This window comes from Pristis pectinata, chromosome 7 (genome assembly GCF_009764475.1).
Source record: "Pristis pectinata isolate sPriPec2 chromosome 7, sPriPec2.1.pri, whole genome shotgun sequence".
Classification (NCBI taxonomy): Eukaryota; Metazoa; Chordata; class Chondrichthyes; order Rhinopristiformes; family Pristidae; genus Pristis; species Pristis pectinata.
Window position 1 is genome coordinate 54,493,943 of NC_067411.1, and position 16,765 is coordinate 54,510,707.

General features: G+C 42.8%; 1 protein-coding gene across 1 annotated transcript in view; it reads left to right on the plus strand.

The window, feature by feature from the left end:
- Positions 1–16,765, plus strand: part of LOC127572394 (A disintegrin and metalloproteinase with thrombospondin motifs 3-like) — a 299,522-nt gene that overhangs the window by 244,587 nt on the left and 38,170 nt on the right. The window contains 5 exon segments of the mRNA XM_052019585.1: positions 1,432–1,545; positions 5,742–5,887; positions 11,672–11,847; positions 11,941–12,074; positions 14,170–14,293. Coding sequence (XP_051875545.1) covers positions 1,432–1,545; positions 5,742–5,887; positions 11,672–11,847; positions 11,941–12,074; positions 14,170–14,293 — 694 coding nt within the window.

A 16,765-nucleotide genomic window follows, 5' to 3' on the forward strand; every position in this document is an offset into this window, starting at 1 on the left:
TCATTCTAGATATTCACCACTCTCTGTGTGAAAAATTTACCCCTCAGATCTCCTTTAACTTTTTCCCCTCTCATGTTAAACCTCTAGTTATAGGATATCTATGCCGCTCATTATTTATAAACTCCAATAAGCCCACCCCTTAGCCTCCACATTCCAGTGAGAATAAACCCAGTCTAATCAATCTCTCCTCATAACTACAACACTCAATTCCAGGCAACATCCTGGTGAATCTCTATTGCACTGTCTCTCATGCCACCACATCCTTCCTGTAGTGTGGTGACCAGAACTATATACAGTACTCTAAGTGCAGTCTAATTAACATCCCAACTCTTATACTCACTGCCTCCAACCATGAAAGCAGGCATACCAAATGCCTTTCTCACTACCCTAGCCACCTATGTCGACACTTTCAAGGAGCTATGGACCTGCACCCCAAAGTTTCTCTGTCAATCCATGCTACTGAAATCCCTGCCATTTACTCTATATATGTCATACCAGCATTTGCCATCCCAAAGTGCACTACCCCACACTTGCCTGGATTAAATTCCACCTGCCACTATTTTACCCAACTTTTCAGCTGATCTATATCCCACCGTATCCTTAGACAACCTTCTTCACTATCTACGACTTCACTAATTTTTGTGTCGTCTGCATACTTACTAATCATACCCACTACATTACCATCCAAGTCTTTTATATATACCACAAACAACAAAGGTCCCAACAAATAACAAACTGCTGGAATAACTGAAGGTGGTCCAGAAGGTGGTGGGTATGTGGAACGAGCTGCCAGAAGAAGTGGTAGAGGTGGGTATAGTTACAATGTTGAAAAGACATCTAGATAGGTTCATGGCTAGAAAAGGTTTAGAGGCATATGGGCCAAATGTAGGCAAATGGGTCCAAATGAAGGTGGCAACTTTGTTGGTATGGGCGAGTTGGGCCGAAGGTTCTGGTTCTGTGCTGTAGAACTTTATGACTCTCTAAATACTGCTTCAGAAAATCAAACAAATGCATTTCCTCATCAAAGCTCTTGAACCAGTGCTCCCAGTGTAGAAACTTAATAGAAGGAACACAATGCATAAAGTGAATCTTATAGTGTTATATACATGTCTGCACCACTGTGGGGTGGCACAGTGGTGCAGCTACTAGAGTCACTGTCTCTCAACGCCAGACTACCAGAGACCCCGATTCCGCCCTGATCGTGGTTTCTGTCCAGTTGACTGCATGGGTTTTCTGCAGGCGCTACAGTTTCCTCCCACATCCCAAAGATGTGAGAGGTGGTAGGTAATTGGCCACTTACTATTTTATTTTCAATATGTGGAAGCCAAATATACTTTGATTAGGAACCTTAACACTATAAATAACAGCATTCAGCTAATTGTTGAAAATTGGCGTGTAAGAAAAAGGGAATTTAATTTCCTTGTCTTACAGTTTCGAACCTTTGATCCATGCAAGCAGTTATGGTGCAGCCACCCTGAAAACCCATTCTTCTGCAAGACAAAGAAAGGACCTCCCTTGGATGGAACAGAGTGTGCTCCTGGAAAGGTGAGGTAGCTCTTGGAGACAGTTATCTGTTTTGAGGAAAATTATATTTGGGGAAAATGATATAAAATGATATGTAAGAAAGGCAATGTTACAGTGGTCATGGGGGACTTCAATATGCAGATAGACCTGGAAAATCAGGTTGGTACTGACTCCCAAGAGAAGGAATTTGTAGAATGCCTATGAGATAGCTTTTGAGAGCAGCTTGTGGTCGAGCCCACTAGGAAAAAGGCAATACTGGATTTGGTGTGCAATCAACCAGATTTGATTAGGGAGCTTAAGATAAAGGAACCCTTAGGAGGCAGTGATCATAATGTAATAGAATTAACCCTGCAGTTTGAGAGGGAGAAGCTAAAATCAGATGTATTGGTATTAGAGTTGAGTAAAGGTAACTACAGAAGCATGAGAGAGGAGCTGGCCAAAGTCGATTGGAAGGGGACCCTAGCAGGGATGAGAGTAGAGCAGCATTAGCAGGAGTTTCTGGGAGTAATTCGGAAGACACAGGATCATTTCATTGCAAAGAAGAAGAAGCATTCTAAAGGGAGGATGAGGCAACCGTGGCTGACAAGGGAAGTCAAAGACAGCATAAAAGCAAAAGATAGGGCATACAATATTGCAAAAACTAGCGGGAAGCTAGAGGGTTGGGAAGCTTTTAAAAACCAACAGAAGGCAACTAAAAAAGCAATAAAGGGAGAAAAGATGAAATTAGCCAATAATATAAAAGAGGATAGCAAAAGTTTTTTCAGATATATAAAGAGTAGAAGAGAGGCAAGAGTGGACATTGGACCACTGGAAAATGACATTGGAGAAGTAGTAATGGGGATCAAAGAAATAGCAGACAAACTGAATAAGTATTTTGCTTCAGTCTTCACTGTGGAAGACACCAGCAACATGCCAGAAACTTGAGAGAGTCAGGAGGCAGAAGTGAGTGTACTCACTATTACTAAGGAGAAGGTGCTTGGGAAGCTGAAAGGTCTGAAGGTAGATAAGTCACCTGGACCAGATGGACTACATCCCAGAGTTCTGAAAGAGGTAGCTGAAGAGATTGTGGAGGCATTAGTAATGATCTTTCAAGAATCACTAGAGTCAGGAATGGTTCCAGAGTACTAGAAAATTGCAAATGTCACTCCACTCTTTCAGAAGGGAAGGAGGCCAAAGACAGGAAATAATAGGCTGGTTAGCCTGACCTCAGTGGTTGGTAAGATGTTAGAGTCCATTATTAAGGATGAGATTCGGGGTACTTGGAAGCACATGATAAAATAGGCTGAAGTCAGCATGGTTTCCTTAAGAGGAGATCTTGCCTGATAAATCTGTTGGAGTCCTTTGATGAATTAACAGATAGATAGACAGTCAGTGGATGCTGTTTACTTGGATTTTCAGAAGGCCTTTGACTAGTGGTGCTCATCAGGGGTTGGTGTTAGGTCCACTACTTTTCACATTATATGTTAATGATCTGGATGATGGAATTGAGGGCTTTGTGACCAAGTATGCAGACGATACAAAGACAGGTGGATGTAATGCTGAGGCTTTATAAGGCATTGGCCAGACCACATTTGGAGTATTGTGCAGTTTTGGGCCCCATATTCAAGGAAGGATGTGCTGGCGTTGGAGGGTGTCCAGAGGAGGTTTACGAGAATGATCCTGGGAATGAAAGGGTTAACGTATGAGGAGCGCTTGATAGCTCTGGGCTTGTACTCATTGGAGTTTAGAAGGATGAGGGGGTAGCTCATTGAAACCTACTGAATATTTGAAAGGCCTGGATAGAGTGGGTGTGGAGAAGATGTTTCCAGTAGTGGGACAGTCTCGGACCAGAGGGCACAGCCTCAGAATAAAAGGACGTCTCTTTACAATAGAGATGAAGAGGAATTTCTTTAGCCAGGGGGAGGTGAATCTGTGGAATTCATTGCCACAGACGGCTGTGGAGGCAAAGTCATTGGGTATATTTAAAGTGGAAGTTGATAGCTTCTTGATTACTAAGGGTGTCAAAGGTTACAGGGAGAAGGCAGGAGAATGGGGTTTAAAGGGAATAATAAATCAGCCATGATCGAGTGGCGGAGCAGACTCAATGGGCCAAATGGCCTAATTCTGCTCCTATGTCTTATGGTCTTATGATATTTGTTACCAGTAGTAACTGAAACATTGCAGATCTAATTCTCAACTACTAGGACAACAAGATCATGTTGGTGAGGAAAGTGCAGTATATCTTCCAACCTGATCAGTGCAATGCCACCCTACCATATCAAATGTTTCTCTTGGCATCTGTTGTACATCCTCTATCAAGTTTTTCACAAACCTATTCTACAGTCCAAAATGTAACTACTTTGTCAATCAGAACTAGAGATCAAATAAGCTGGAATTTATTGTAGGTTCCCACAACTGTCACTGCCTTTTCAACCATGGAAATAAGACCCCAGAGAAACAGAGTTCAGTGATGTAGATATTAACTAGTGTATCCAAGCAGCTTACATGAACTTGCCTTTTGAATTAATGCTGGTGACCTCATTTAAATGAATTACATGACACCTATGCCAACCAGCCCTCATGTAAAACAGGGGGTCAAGATACAAAGTGCATTAGCCCTCATCCTAGAATGTTTGTGCACCATCCCTGGACTCAGCACTGACCTCCAGCTGTTCCCAAATTCTGTGTTACATTGCACAAACGCAGAAGTGAGAAGTGAGCGTGACCCATGAAGAGGGTGTCACTCCACAAAACTTGTGGCCACAGGCAAATGCAAAAAGAAAAACCGTCTGGCACAGTGGTGCAGTTAGTATAGCCACTGCCCTGCAGTGCCTGAGACCTGGGTTAAATCCTGATCTTGGGTGCTGTCTAGGGTAGAGTTTGCATGTTCTTTCTCTGATCACATGGGTTTCTTCTGCGTCCTCTGGTTTCATCCCACATCCCAAAGACATGGGGTGGTAGGTTAATTAGCTTCTGTAAATTGCCTCTGGTTTGTAGATGATTGGTAGAATCTGTGGGTAGGTGCTGGGCATGTGGTAAGAATAGAAATAATATGGGATTAATGCAGGGTTAATGTAAATGGGTGGCTGTTAGTTGGCAGGGACTTGTTAGGCTGAAGGGCCTGTGTCCCTACTGTACTTCTCTATGACTCTATGGCAATCCAGTCCAAAGCACTAACACTGTAATATTGCATGATGTAGCAATGCACTTACAGGGTGATAATGTAAATTAAAGGATTTACTTAAACTTTTCTTTATGAGGACCCCAAAACAATGACTCACTGCCTTCTCAATGCCCATGCCACAGTATATTTGATTGTGACAGGGTTTTCCTTTTCCAGGTGACCAAATATGTCTACTGATTGTCTTTGAAAATATGAAAACCAGTCATGTGGTCAATCATTTGACACTTTAGTTGCTTTCAGCACTTTAATTGTTGAAGGCAGTTATTGCTCAGAGCAGAGTGTGAAAGTGACACAGAAGCTAACAGTGCTGCCTCATGACTCCACAAACACAGCTTCGATTCTAAGCTCAGGTGCTGTGTGCGTGGCATTTACACTTCTTGTGATTGCGTGGGCTTCCCCTGGTGCTCTGGCTTTCTCCAAGATTGCAAAGGTCTGCACTTGATAAGTTAATTGGCTATTGCAAATTATTCCAAGTGTAGGTGGGTGGTTGGAGAATTGGGGGAGGGGAGGGGAAGTTGACGGATGTGCAAAAGATAATACATTTCAAAGAAATAAGGGGGGAAAGGAATAGGACAGATGGGAACATTCTGAGAGACAGCATTGTCTCAGTGGGCCAACTGGCTTTCTCCTATGTTGTTATAAAATGAGAGAAGTCTTGGAAATATAACTTCGCATAGAGACCCCTGTCTGAACACCTACAGACCTAGTGGGCTGGCTGGTGTAGGCTCACAAAACCATGATCAATGAAAATAAAGATATGTAAAAAGCAAACTTCAGAGCATGAAAGCCCTGGCGTCACCATTGTGAATGCAGACATACACTGACCACAAGTATGCACACAGACTGTTAGACAAGGTGGGCCAGACCCGCTTCTTCAGCTCCCACATTGGGTCGTGGGTTGCAGTTTAAGAACCACTGCAGTAAATCATCTGAGAATGCAATCATGCATGGCCACCAGAATATGTGCTGTACAACTCTTATCTGCCTGTATTCATAATTAGCCTTCTCAATAGTACAGTATCCAACACTGAAAATGTTTGATTTGAACCAACAGTGGTGCTACCAGGGTCACTGTTTGTGGAAGACCTCAGAGCAGTTAAAGCAGGATGGCAACTGGGGATCGTGGAGCAAACTTGGGTCCTGTTCTCGCACCTGTGGATCAGGCGTCCGATTTAGAACTCGCCAGTGCAATAATCCAGAGTAAGTGGTATCAGGAATGACGGATGTTTTGTAAAAGGCTGAGTGTAGTGATAGTGCTGTCTCAGTAATTGTGAAGATGATTGAGTAACTCCCCTGAACAATCAAACCTCGTGGAAAATAACAGATTTATTTTATGCTTGTAGTTTGCAGATAATGATCCACCACTCACTGAAATTTTCTGGAGAAATCACTTTTTATTTCTGTTGGGAGAAGTTGCTGTAGTTTCTGACATAATCTCTTTCTTCCACACTTTAGCATAGAACATAACACACACAGCACAGTACGTGCCCTTCAGCCAATGATGTTGTGCCCACGCCTATAAACCTACTCGGTGATCCATCTAACACTTCCCTCCTACACATCCTATAACCCTCCAATTTTCATACATCCATGTGCCTATCTAAGTGTCTTTTAAATGTCCCTATTGTATCAGCCTCTACCACCACCCCTGGTAGTGCGTTCTAGGCACTCATGACTCTCTGTGTAAACATCTCCCCTAAACTTTCCTCCTCTGACCTTAAACTGGTATTCTCTGGTATTGGCCATTGCCATCCTGGGGAAAAGCTGGTGGCTGTCCACTCTTTGTATGCCCCTCATTATCTTATACACCTCGGTCAAGTTGCCTCTCATCCTGCGTCGCTCCAAAGAGCAAGGCCCCAGCTCGCTCAGCCTTTCCTCATAAGACATGTTCTCTAATCCAGGCAGCAACTGGGGATCGTGGAACAAACTTGGGTCCTGTTCTCGCACCTGTGGCGTCCAATTTAGAACTCGCCAGTGCGATAACCCAGCGTAAGTGATGTCAGGAATGATGGATGTTTTGTTAAAGGCTGAGTGTAGTGATAGTGCTGTCTCAGTAATTGTGAAGATGATTGAGTAACTCCCCTGAACAATCAAACCTCATGGAAAATAACAGATTTGTTTTATGCTTGTAGTTAGCATCACCCTCTCTAAAGCTTCCACATCCTTCCAATAATGAGGTGACCAGAACTGAACACAATACTCTAAGTGTGGTCTAGTCAGAGCTTTATAGAGCTGCAACATTACCTCATGGCTCTTGAACTTAATCCCCAACTAATGAAGGCCAGCATAACATACACCTTCTTAACCACCCTATCATCTTGTGGGGCAACTTTGAGGGATCTTTGGACTTGGACCCCAAGATCCCTCTGTTCCTCCACATTGCTAAGAATCCAGCCATTAACCTTGTACTCCACCTCCAAGTTCAATTTTCCAAAGTGCATCACTTCATAATTGTCGGGATTGAACTCCATCTGTCACTTCTTCTGCCCAGCTCCACATCCTGTCTATGTCCTGCTGCAACCTACGACAATCTTCTACACTATCCACAACACCTCCAACCTTCATGTCATTTGCAAACTTAACAACCCATCACTCCACTTCCTCATCCAAGTCATTTATAAAAATCACAAAGAGCAGGGGTCCCAAACCAGATTCCCTGCGGAACACCACTAGTCACCTCCAGGTCGAATATTCCCCATCTACTACCATCCTTTGCCTTCTGAATCCATGTAGCCAAGTCTCCATGGATCCCATGCCTCATGACTTTCTGGATGAGCCTACCATGGGGAACCTTGTCAAATGCCTTACTAAAGTCCATATACACCACATCCACCACTTCATCATTTTGTTTTGTCACCTCCTCGAAAAACTCAATTAAGTTTGTGAGGCACAACCTGCCTCTCACAAAGCCATGCTGACTATCCTTCTATAATACTATGCTTCTCCAAATGCTTGTAAATCCTGCCCCTAAGAATCCTCTCCAATAGCTTGTCCACCACTGTCGTAAGACTCACTGGTCTATAATTCCTAGGATTATCCCTATTACCTTCCTTGAACAAGGGAACAGCATTTGCCATCCTCCAATCCTCTGGTACCGCACCTGTGGCCAGGGAGGACGCAAATATCATTGTCAACGCCCCAGCAATGTCTTGCCTCGCTTCATGTAGTAAACTGGGTTTATCCCGTCCAGTCCCGGGGACTTACTCTATCCTAATGTTTTTCAGAATCTCCAACACTACCTCTTTCTTAACCTCAACATGCTCAGTACATTAGCCTGTCTATATTGACCTCACATTCATCAAAGTCTCTCTCCCTAGTGAACACTGAAGCAAGTATTCATTAAGGACCTCCCCTACCTCCTCCGCCTCCAGGAACATGTTTCCCCTTTATTCCTGAGGCGGTCCTACCTCACTCAAAATCATCCTCCTGTTCTTCACATATGTGTAAAATACCTTGGGGTTTTCCTTAATTCTACTCACCCAGGCCTTCTCATGTCCCCTTCTAGCTCTCCTAAGTCCTATCTTAAGCTCCTTTCTGGCTACCTTATAATTCTCAGGAGCTCTGCCTGATCTTTGCTTCCTAAACCTTAAGTATGCTTCCTTCTTCCTCTTGACTAAATGTTCCATCTCTCTTGTCAACCATGGTTCCTTTACCCTACAATCCTTTCCCTGTCTCAGTGGGACAAACCTATCCAGAACCCCATGCAAGCATTCCATAAATAGCCTCCATATTTCTTCTGTGCATTTCCCTGAGAACATCTGTCCCCAATTTATGCTCCCAAGTTCCTGCCTAATACCGTCATAATTAGCCATCCCCGAATTAAATACTTTCCCATATCATCTGCTCCTATCCCTCTCCATGGCTATGCTAAAGGTCAGGGAATTGTAGTCACTATCTCCGAAATGCTCGCCCACTGAGCGGTCTGTTACCTGACCAGGTTCTTTACCTAGTAATAGATCCAGAATGAGCTCTCTTCAAGTCGGCCTGTCCACATACTGTGTCAGGAATCCTTCCTGGACACACCTAACAAATTCTGCCCCATCTAAGCTTTTTGCACTAAGGAGGCACCAATCAATATTAGGGAAGTTGAAGTCACCCACGACAACAACCCTGTTATTTTTGCACCTTTGCAAAATCTGCCTACTTATCTGTTCCTCAGTGTCCCAGTGGCTATTGGGGGGCCTACAGAATACTCCTAATAGAGTGCTTGCTCCCTTCCTGTTTTTGACTTCCACCCACACTGACTCAGTTGTCCATCCCTCCACAATGCCCTCCCTTTCTGCAGCTGTGATACTATCCCTGGTTAGCAATGTCACACCCCCCCCCCCCCCCACTTTTACCTCCCTCCCTATCCCTTTTGAAACATCTAAACCCCAGAACATCAAGCAGCCAATTCTGCCCTTGTGACAGCCAAGTCTCTGTAATGGCCACAACATCGTAATTCCACATGCTGATCCATGCTCTAAGTTCATCACTTTTATTCTTAATACTTCTCGCATTAAAGTAAACACATTTCAACCCATCGAACAGACTGCATGTATGCCCTATCCACTGCCTATCCTTCCTCACAGTCTCTCTGCACATCGCATCTGCCTTTACACTAACTGCTCCATCATCTGACCTAACACTCTGGTTCCCATCCCCCTGCCAACCTAGTTTAAACCCTCCCCAACAGCTCTAGCAAACCTGCCTGCAAGGACATTGGTTCCTCTTGAGTTTAGGTGTAACCTGTCCCTTTTGTACAGGTCATTCCTTCCCCAGAAGAGATCCCAGTGATCCACAAATCTGAAACCCTGCCCCTGCACCAACTCTTCAGTCACTCATTCATTTGCCATATCCACCCTTAAGGTCCTGCTTCTTAGCTTCCTTCCTAACTCCCTATATTCCCTCTTCAGGACCTCATCCCTTTTCTTATCTATGTTGTTGGTACCAATTGTACCACGACTTCTAGCTGCTCACCGTCCCCCTTAAGAATGTTGTGGACTCGATCCGAGACGTCTCTGACCCTGGCATCTGGGAGGCAATATACCATCCAGGGGCCTCGTTCTTGTCTACAGGATCTTCTGCCTGTTCCACTAACCATTGAATCCCCTATCACTACCGCAATCCTCTTCTCCCTGCTTCCCTTCTGTGCCACAGAGCCAGACTAAGTGCTAGAGACAAGGCTGCTGTGGCTTCCCCCCCAACAGTACCCAATATGATATACTTGTTATTGAGGGGAACGGCCACAGGGGTACCCTGCACTGAATGCCTATTCCCTGTCCCTCTCCTGAGGGTCACCCAGCTACCTGCATCCTGCAACCTAAGTGTGACTGCCTCCTGGTAACTCCTGTCTAACATCTCAGTTTCCCGAATGATCCGAAAGTCATCCAGCTCCAACTCCAGTTCCCTAATGTGGTCTGTAAGGAGCTGCAGCTGGATACACTCCTCACAGGTGTAATCATCAGGGACACTGCAGGTCTCCCTGTGCTCCCACATCCTTTAAATAGATTCTGTCTCCTAGAATTTGGATTTCATACATTTTTGGTGTGTTAAATGGGTGCTATGTTCTGGCCCGATACCAAATTGGGGTCGCCAAAAGAAAATCTCCTTAAAATTGCCATCATGGTTATCTCTCATTTAGAAGCAGTAGAAGGCCATTTGCTTGTTCACAAATGGCAGCTGTAGGCTGAGCTGCTGTCCCATTTGGCTGATATCTGCTTGGAAGTGAGTGGTCACTGTCAAAGTGAGCTCTACATGGCAGACGCAAAGGAAATGATCAGACCACTGTCACTGTGAGCATCAGGGCACACTGTGAAGTATCCTGCACGAGGGTGCATAGGGTACACATTCTTTCTCAATGATGCCCATGTGGACAAGTGCAGCACATGGAAATTAATGTGAGAGACTCAATAAAGAAAATAAAAGTTTGGAAAAGAATTTAAGAAAGAGCAGTAAGGGTAGACCAGTCACCCCCAGCCACCCTACTCCCACCTTTCAAAATATTATGGTTGTATTTTTGCCTCAGTGCCACTTTCCTAAACTATCTTCATATTGCTCGATTTCCTTAATATTCAAAAACCTAGCAAAATGAGACAGTTGTTAGTTTTGGAAGTCTTAAGAGTCTGGACAATATAGGCAGCACAATGGAGCTGCTACCTCAGAGCTCCACGACCCAGGTTCAATCCTGACTTTGGTGCTGTCTGTGTGGAGTTTGTACATTCTACCTTGTGGGTCTTCCCAGATGCTCTAGTTTCCTCCCACATTGCAAATATTTGTGGATTGATAGTTAATTGATCACTATAAATTGTCCCCAGTAGAAAGTGAAGGGGTATAATATGGGGAAAGTTTGTGGGGATATAGGGAAGATAAAATGGGATTAGTATAGATAGGTGCAGGTCAGCGTGGACTTGTTAGGCCGAAAGGCCTGTTTCCATGCTGTGTGACTCAATTGGAAGGATTTGTACTGTGTTCCTGAAACCAACTCGATCTCTGTGCCACATGGAGAGTGGAAGCTGCATTGGAAATTATAAGGCATTAAGAATTAAAAGGCATTAAGAATTAAAAGGCAAAACGTAGCTTCTAAAAAAGGGATACATCAAAGTCAAAGTCAAGTTTATTGTTTTATTGCACAAGTACATGTACGCACAGGTGCAATGGAAAACTTATTTGCAGCAGCATCACGGGCACATAGCATACATATTCATAGGATTGAATTTTAATTGTGTTTTATTGAAATTAGACAAAACACTGCTTTAAGTACTGATTATGTATAATTACAAATATAACCTTGTGGGTGACTTTGAATTGTGTGGGGCAGTTCTTGCTTTGAGATGAATAATGAATACTCCTGGCGAAGTGTCAGTAGTAAAATTCTCAATGATACGTCATGATAATATCAAATTTTGGGAAATATTCTACCCAAAACCTAATTGTATTAAGATTCACTGATAGCACTTGTAGAATCCTTTGTATACAGTAACATCATTGCATTATTGTGATCAGGCCTGCCAATGGTGGTCAGGATTGTCCTGGGGTAAACTATGAATATCAACTGTGTAACAAAGAAGATTGTCCACACCATTATGAAGACTTCCGAGCACAACAATGTCAACAACGGAATTCATACTACGAATATCAGAATACCAAACACCATTGGCTTCCATACGAACATCCTGACTGTAAGTTAAGTCACTATCTTTGCACTTACCAAAACAAGCTTCAAAAAGACTTTGAGGCATTTAAAGCAATCTAATCATACTGATTCTTATTAGCAATAAAGAGATGCCATCTATATTGTCAATCCAAGGAAATGGGAGGAGTCGTCTACATGAAACAGTTGGTTCATGACGGTACTCGCTGTTCCTATAAAGATCCCTATAGCATCTGTGTAAGAGGGGAATGTGTGGTGAGTAAGATCTATAACTTGGTTCAAGCATTTACATGGAAAGCCTTCACCATATTATCTATGCCAATAAAACAGATATTGAGGTAATTCTGTGATCTGACTTTTGAAAAATGAAGGTTGCTGAGCCAATATTTTAGTCCATTTTCTGATGCAGGGTTTCTGGACACATGACTTATATGCTGTGTGTATGAGTTTAAGGAACCATTCTGCTAATGCAGAAATAAATCCCCTTCATTTGGTTGTTCTTGAACATTCTTCAAGATGTGGAAAAGATTCAAATGATCCGAGACAGTTCTGTTCAGATTCAGCAGCTTTGTGACTGAGTGTCTGCAGGATGGATGGGGAAGCATGATACCTATCTCTCCCCCCTTCCCCCATGTAACATCAATAAATAAATTAACCCTGTGCATCACCACCAGTGCAGCTCCTTGGCATTAGTTTCCATTGCTTACCATATTGATGGCACTCATCTTCATCTTGCAATCAAGCCTCTTGACCACTCCCACCCTGACTCTGAAGAGTGTTTGTCCAATATCTAGTGCTACATGAGCACATATTTCCTTCAAATAAATATTAGGAAGTTTGAAACTGTTCTCTTTGGTCTGAGTCACAAATTGCACTCCTTAGTCACCAACTACATCCCTCTCCCAGATAACTCAAAGAGTCATACAGCACAGAGGTGGACTCTTTGGCTCACCATTTCCATGCTGACCATCAATTACCCGTCTGCGTTAATTCCACTTAACCAGCATTTGGTCTATTGCCATGTGTGCCTTGGCAATTCAAGTGCTTGCCTAGATACTTCTTTAATGTTGAGAGAATACCTGCTTCCACACCCACTCAGACAGTACATTCCAGATACTAAACATCCTCACATGTTGAACCTTGGCAAAGGAGTTACTGAAGACTACATCAACAGTGCTACCTTCATCTAAACCCACTAAGATACCAAAAACCTCCCCCTCTTTAACATTAACATGTTCTAGAATTTCACTGTCCTCCTCCCTGCATACTGTAGCTACAGTATCCTTCTCCTTTGTGGATGCAGCTGAAAAGTATTTATTTGAGACTCATCCAAGTCCTCTGGTTTCACACAGATTGCTATTTTGGACCTGAATGGGCTCTACTATTCCCCTGGTACATTCTTGCCTTTAACGTACTTACAGTATAAAAAGCTTTGGGATTTTCCTCAATGCTGCCCGCCAGTATTTCATATCCCATTTTGCCCTCCTGATTGCTTATTTAAGTACCTTCTTACACTTTCTATATTCCTGAAGAGCCTTCCCTATTTTACCTATGATGTGCCTACTTATTTTTGTTTATCCAGCCCTCAATATTCATTGACATCCAGGGTTCCCTGAATTTGTTGTAATTTCTTTTTATCCCTTACAGGAATACGTTGGACCTGGATTCTCAGTATTTCACATTTGAATACTTCCCAATTGACAGTTGTAAACCTACCTGTAAATAGTTGCTCCAGGTCTATTTTTGCCAGGTTCTGTCTTATGATATTGAGATCAGTCTTTTCTCTATCCAGGAACTTAATTTATACAAAAGGGGTCATGCATCACAACTCAAGAAGGATATATTAGCCAAGACATAGCATGGTCAAGGTTCACCAGAATAAAATTGAAGCTTAACATATTTAATTAAGGAGGCTGTTTGCAAAAACTTGACTTTTATTCCAATGGGTTTGGAGATATTGAGACTTTAAGAATGTTGCAAAAACTGATAATATAGGTTAAAAAAAACCTTGGGTTCTGGCAAGAGAAATAGAGCTGGGCATTCACAAGTAAACTAAAACAGTTTCTTTACCCAAATGTTGGTAGAAATCTGTAACTTTGTTCCTTAAATGGCAGTGGTTACTAGATCAATTGACGCTTTCAAGATCAAGAATTTATTAGGTAAAGGAAGCATTAGATATAGAGCGAAAGCAGATACAAAGATTTTATGGTGAGCTCATCTGTGATCTAATTCACTGACAGGATAAACTCAAAGAGCTAAATGGCCAATCCCAGTTCCAAACACTCTTATGTCTTATTCTATTTTAATGCCGTATTTTGCTGCTATGTTGATTAAAGTTTTGCCTCTACAGAAAGTGGGATGTGACAAAGAAATTGGTTCAAACAAAGTGGATGACAAATGTGGAGTATGTGGTGGGGACAACTCTCACTGCAGAACTGTGAAAGGAACATTCACCAGAACACCAAAGAAACTGGGTAGGAATATTTTGATCTACATTGAACTTAGCAGAATTTTCGTGGGTGTTTTCTGAACTGCCACCAATTAGGATAACTCGTACAGAAGTACTGCTGATTATAATCCAGTTTGATCTATGCCAGAGAAATACGGAATTTTCTTAGCTATTCTATATTTTGACAGAAACAGAGGATATATTAAGGGGCTTTCCACTCGCCTTCTGGCAGTTAAGCAGGAGAGCAAGAAATTCCCAGCTATTTATAATTGATGCTGATGTATGCCAAAGAAAGATGATAGGGATATTGCAATCTGCATTGAGAAGGATGATATAAATGTGTCCGACAGGGCAGCTTGCTGCTTCTCAGTAATAAACGCAGTGGTAACCTTTGGGCACATTTTCCTTAAACATCTTGTGTAATTAAAGCAGCCTTGTATTCTCTTAATCACACAGTGCACAGAGAGAATTCCCTTCAAATAGGTAGTTTTAGCAGGGATTAGAGTTTCTTCCTTGGATAGTGCGGTGGGTATTCCCCAATCCTTGTCTCACTTACACAGTAGGAGTACCCAATTGCCCTCTGGGAGCCTGCAAAGAGGGAGCTTTGCTTTTCCTGACTTCAGTTGACTTTACAAAAAGAAGTTGACCGCCTAGTTTGGTTATATATTTCCCTTGTAGCCTTAGTGTGTTTTTTTCTCTGCTAAGAGTTGTCTTAAAGGTTCTATCAGCACTAAAAACCTTTTATAATCTCTTCCAGTTTACTGCAGGATAAGTTCAACAATCTGGGAGAGTTTTCCCAGAACGACAGTATGTCCAGAAATAACAGTGCATGGGGAATGGGGCTTTACATGGAACAGGCTCGATGGGCTAGATGGCCTACTCCTGCTCCTATTTTTTATGTTCTATTTCTATTGTACAGCACCAGATGTGGTACTGTCATTCTACTTAATTGATTAATGTGCACTCCTTATGTTTTTCATCAGTGGACTGAGCTTTATCTATGTAAGTGAGTAAAGAAACATTGGACTGCTGTTGTTCAAAAGAATGCAGTGTACTCTGACTGACTAGTTTTGCACAGTTGGAATCTTGATCAAGGCAACACTGTCAGAACAGCTTTTAAGGGATTAAGATATTCTTTCAGAAGAGCTGAGTTAGACCAGGCTAGTCATATATATGTAAAGTGCCCAGAGCACCCAGACCACTCCCACAAAAACTGCCTGCTGCTGCTTGATGTTGGCAGATTGTGGGTTCCCGGTGACTTGTGAGTGGGTTCTGGTGAACCTTCTTCCAGTTGATGTTGGTGGATTCATCCTGCTCAGCTGCCAGCATCTCACTTGGCTGCCATCATTATTCAGTAAATACAATGACCCTCTACACACACAGGATTTCTGCCGCCCCTTCTCCCCCTCTCTCTGTGCTTCTCTTCAACTTGTGTGTGTGTGTGTGTGTGTGTGTGTGTGTGTGTGTGTGTGTGTGTGTGTGTGTGTGTGTGTGTGTGAAAGTATGTGTGCTAAGTCTGCTCTCTGGTATGCTTGTACCTCCTTGCCTGTGGACCAAGACCTCTGGCAAGACTACATGTATTATAACCACTCCACATGAAAAGAATTTACACACTGGTATCTTCCACTCCTCAGCTGGAGTGCAAATAACTTATCCTCGATCTCGAGGGACTATTTAAGAAGACCTATATTTAGTACTGAAGGGAACCATTCTCTACAATAGTGTACAGTGAGCCACATCCGTACATCCTGAGAACTGACAAGCAATAGATTTGATGCTCTCATAATGGGTATAAAGGTAAAGCTGCCTGGAGCTTGACAACTCAGTTTCAGTCTAGGCTCCCGATGGTGCAGCAGAGAATGGAAAGCACTGGTATTAGCCCTCATTTAGAATCATTCAGGGCTGAAGGAGGCTATTCACTTTGTTTGTTGGCTCTTTGTCAGCTAACATTTGTCAATTAATGGCTGACTGCATATCATTTGCTGTTTCTGCTGCTATATCCACTACAGCAGCAAGGTGACCTCATTGAAAGGTTCCCAGTCTTCAGGTGGAACATTGATTGCAGATTGCAGCAGAAGCTGGACAGGCTCCAATACACTTACAGAGTTAGAGAGCAAGACCTCCAACCAATGTAAAGACAAATAAACCTTTGTGTCGGCCTTAATAGTGGCTTGTGTTCAGAGTTTTCCATTCATGTGTATAACCTTTTTCCACTCTGGAATGATGCTGGTGATGTGGATTGGTGCACAAAAAGCATGCAGTAGCCGCTGCCACTAATTCATGCAATGACCTGTATTATTTTGTCCATGTGATCTGATATCACCTGTGTATAGAGGCATTGAAAGCCTTTCTTGGTGCTTTAAGCAAATGCCATATATATTTAGTAACTTCCAATAAGAAATTGATGCAGAAGATCAGCCATGATTTTTTTGATTAATGGAGCAGGTTGAGAGCTACATGGTGTACACCTGCTCTCATTTCTTAGTTATCGTCTTTT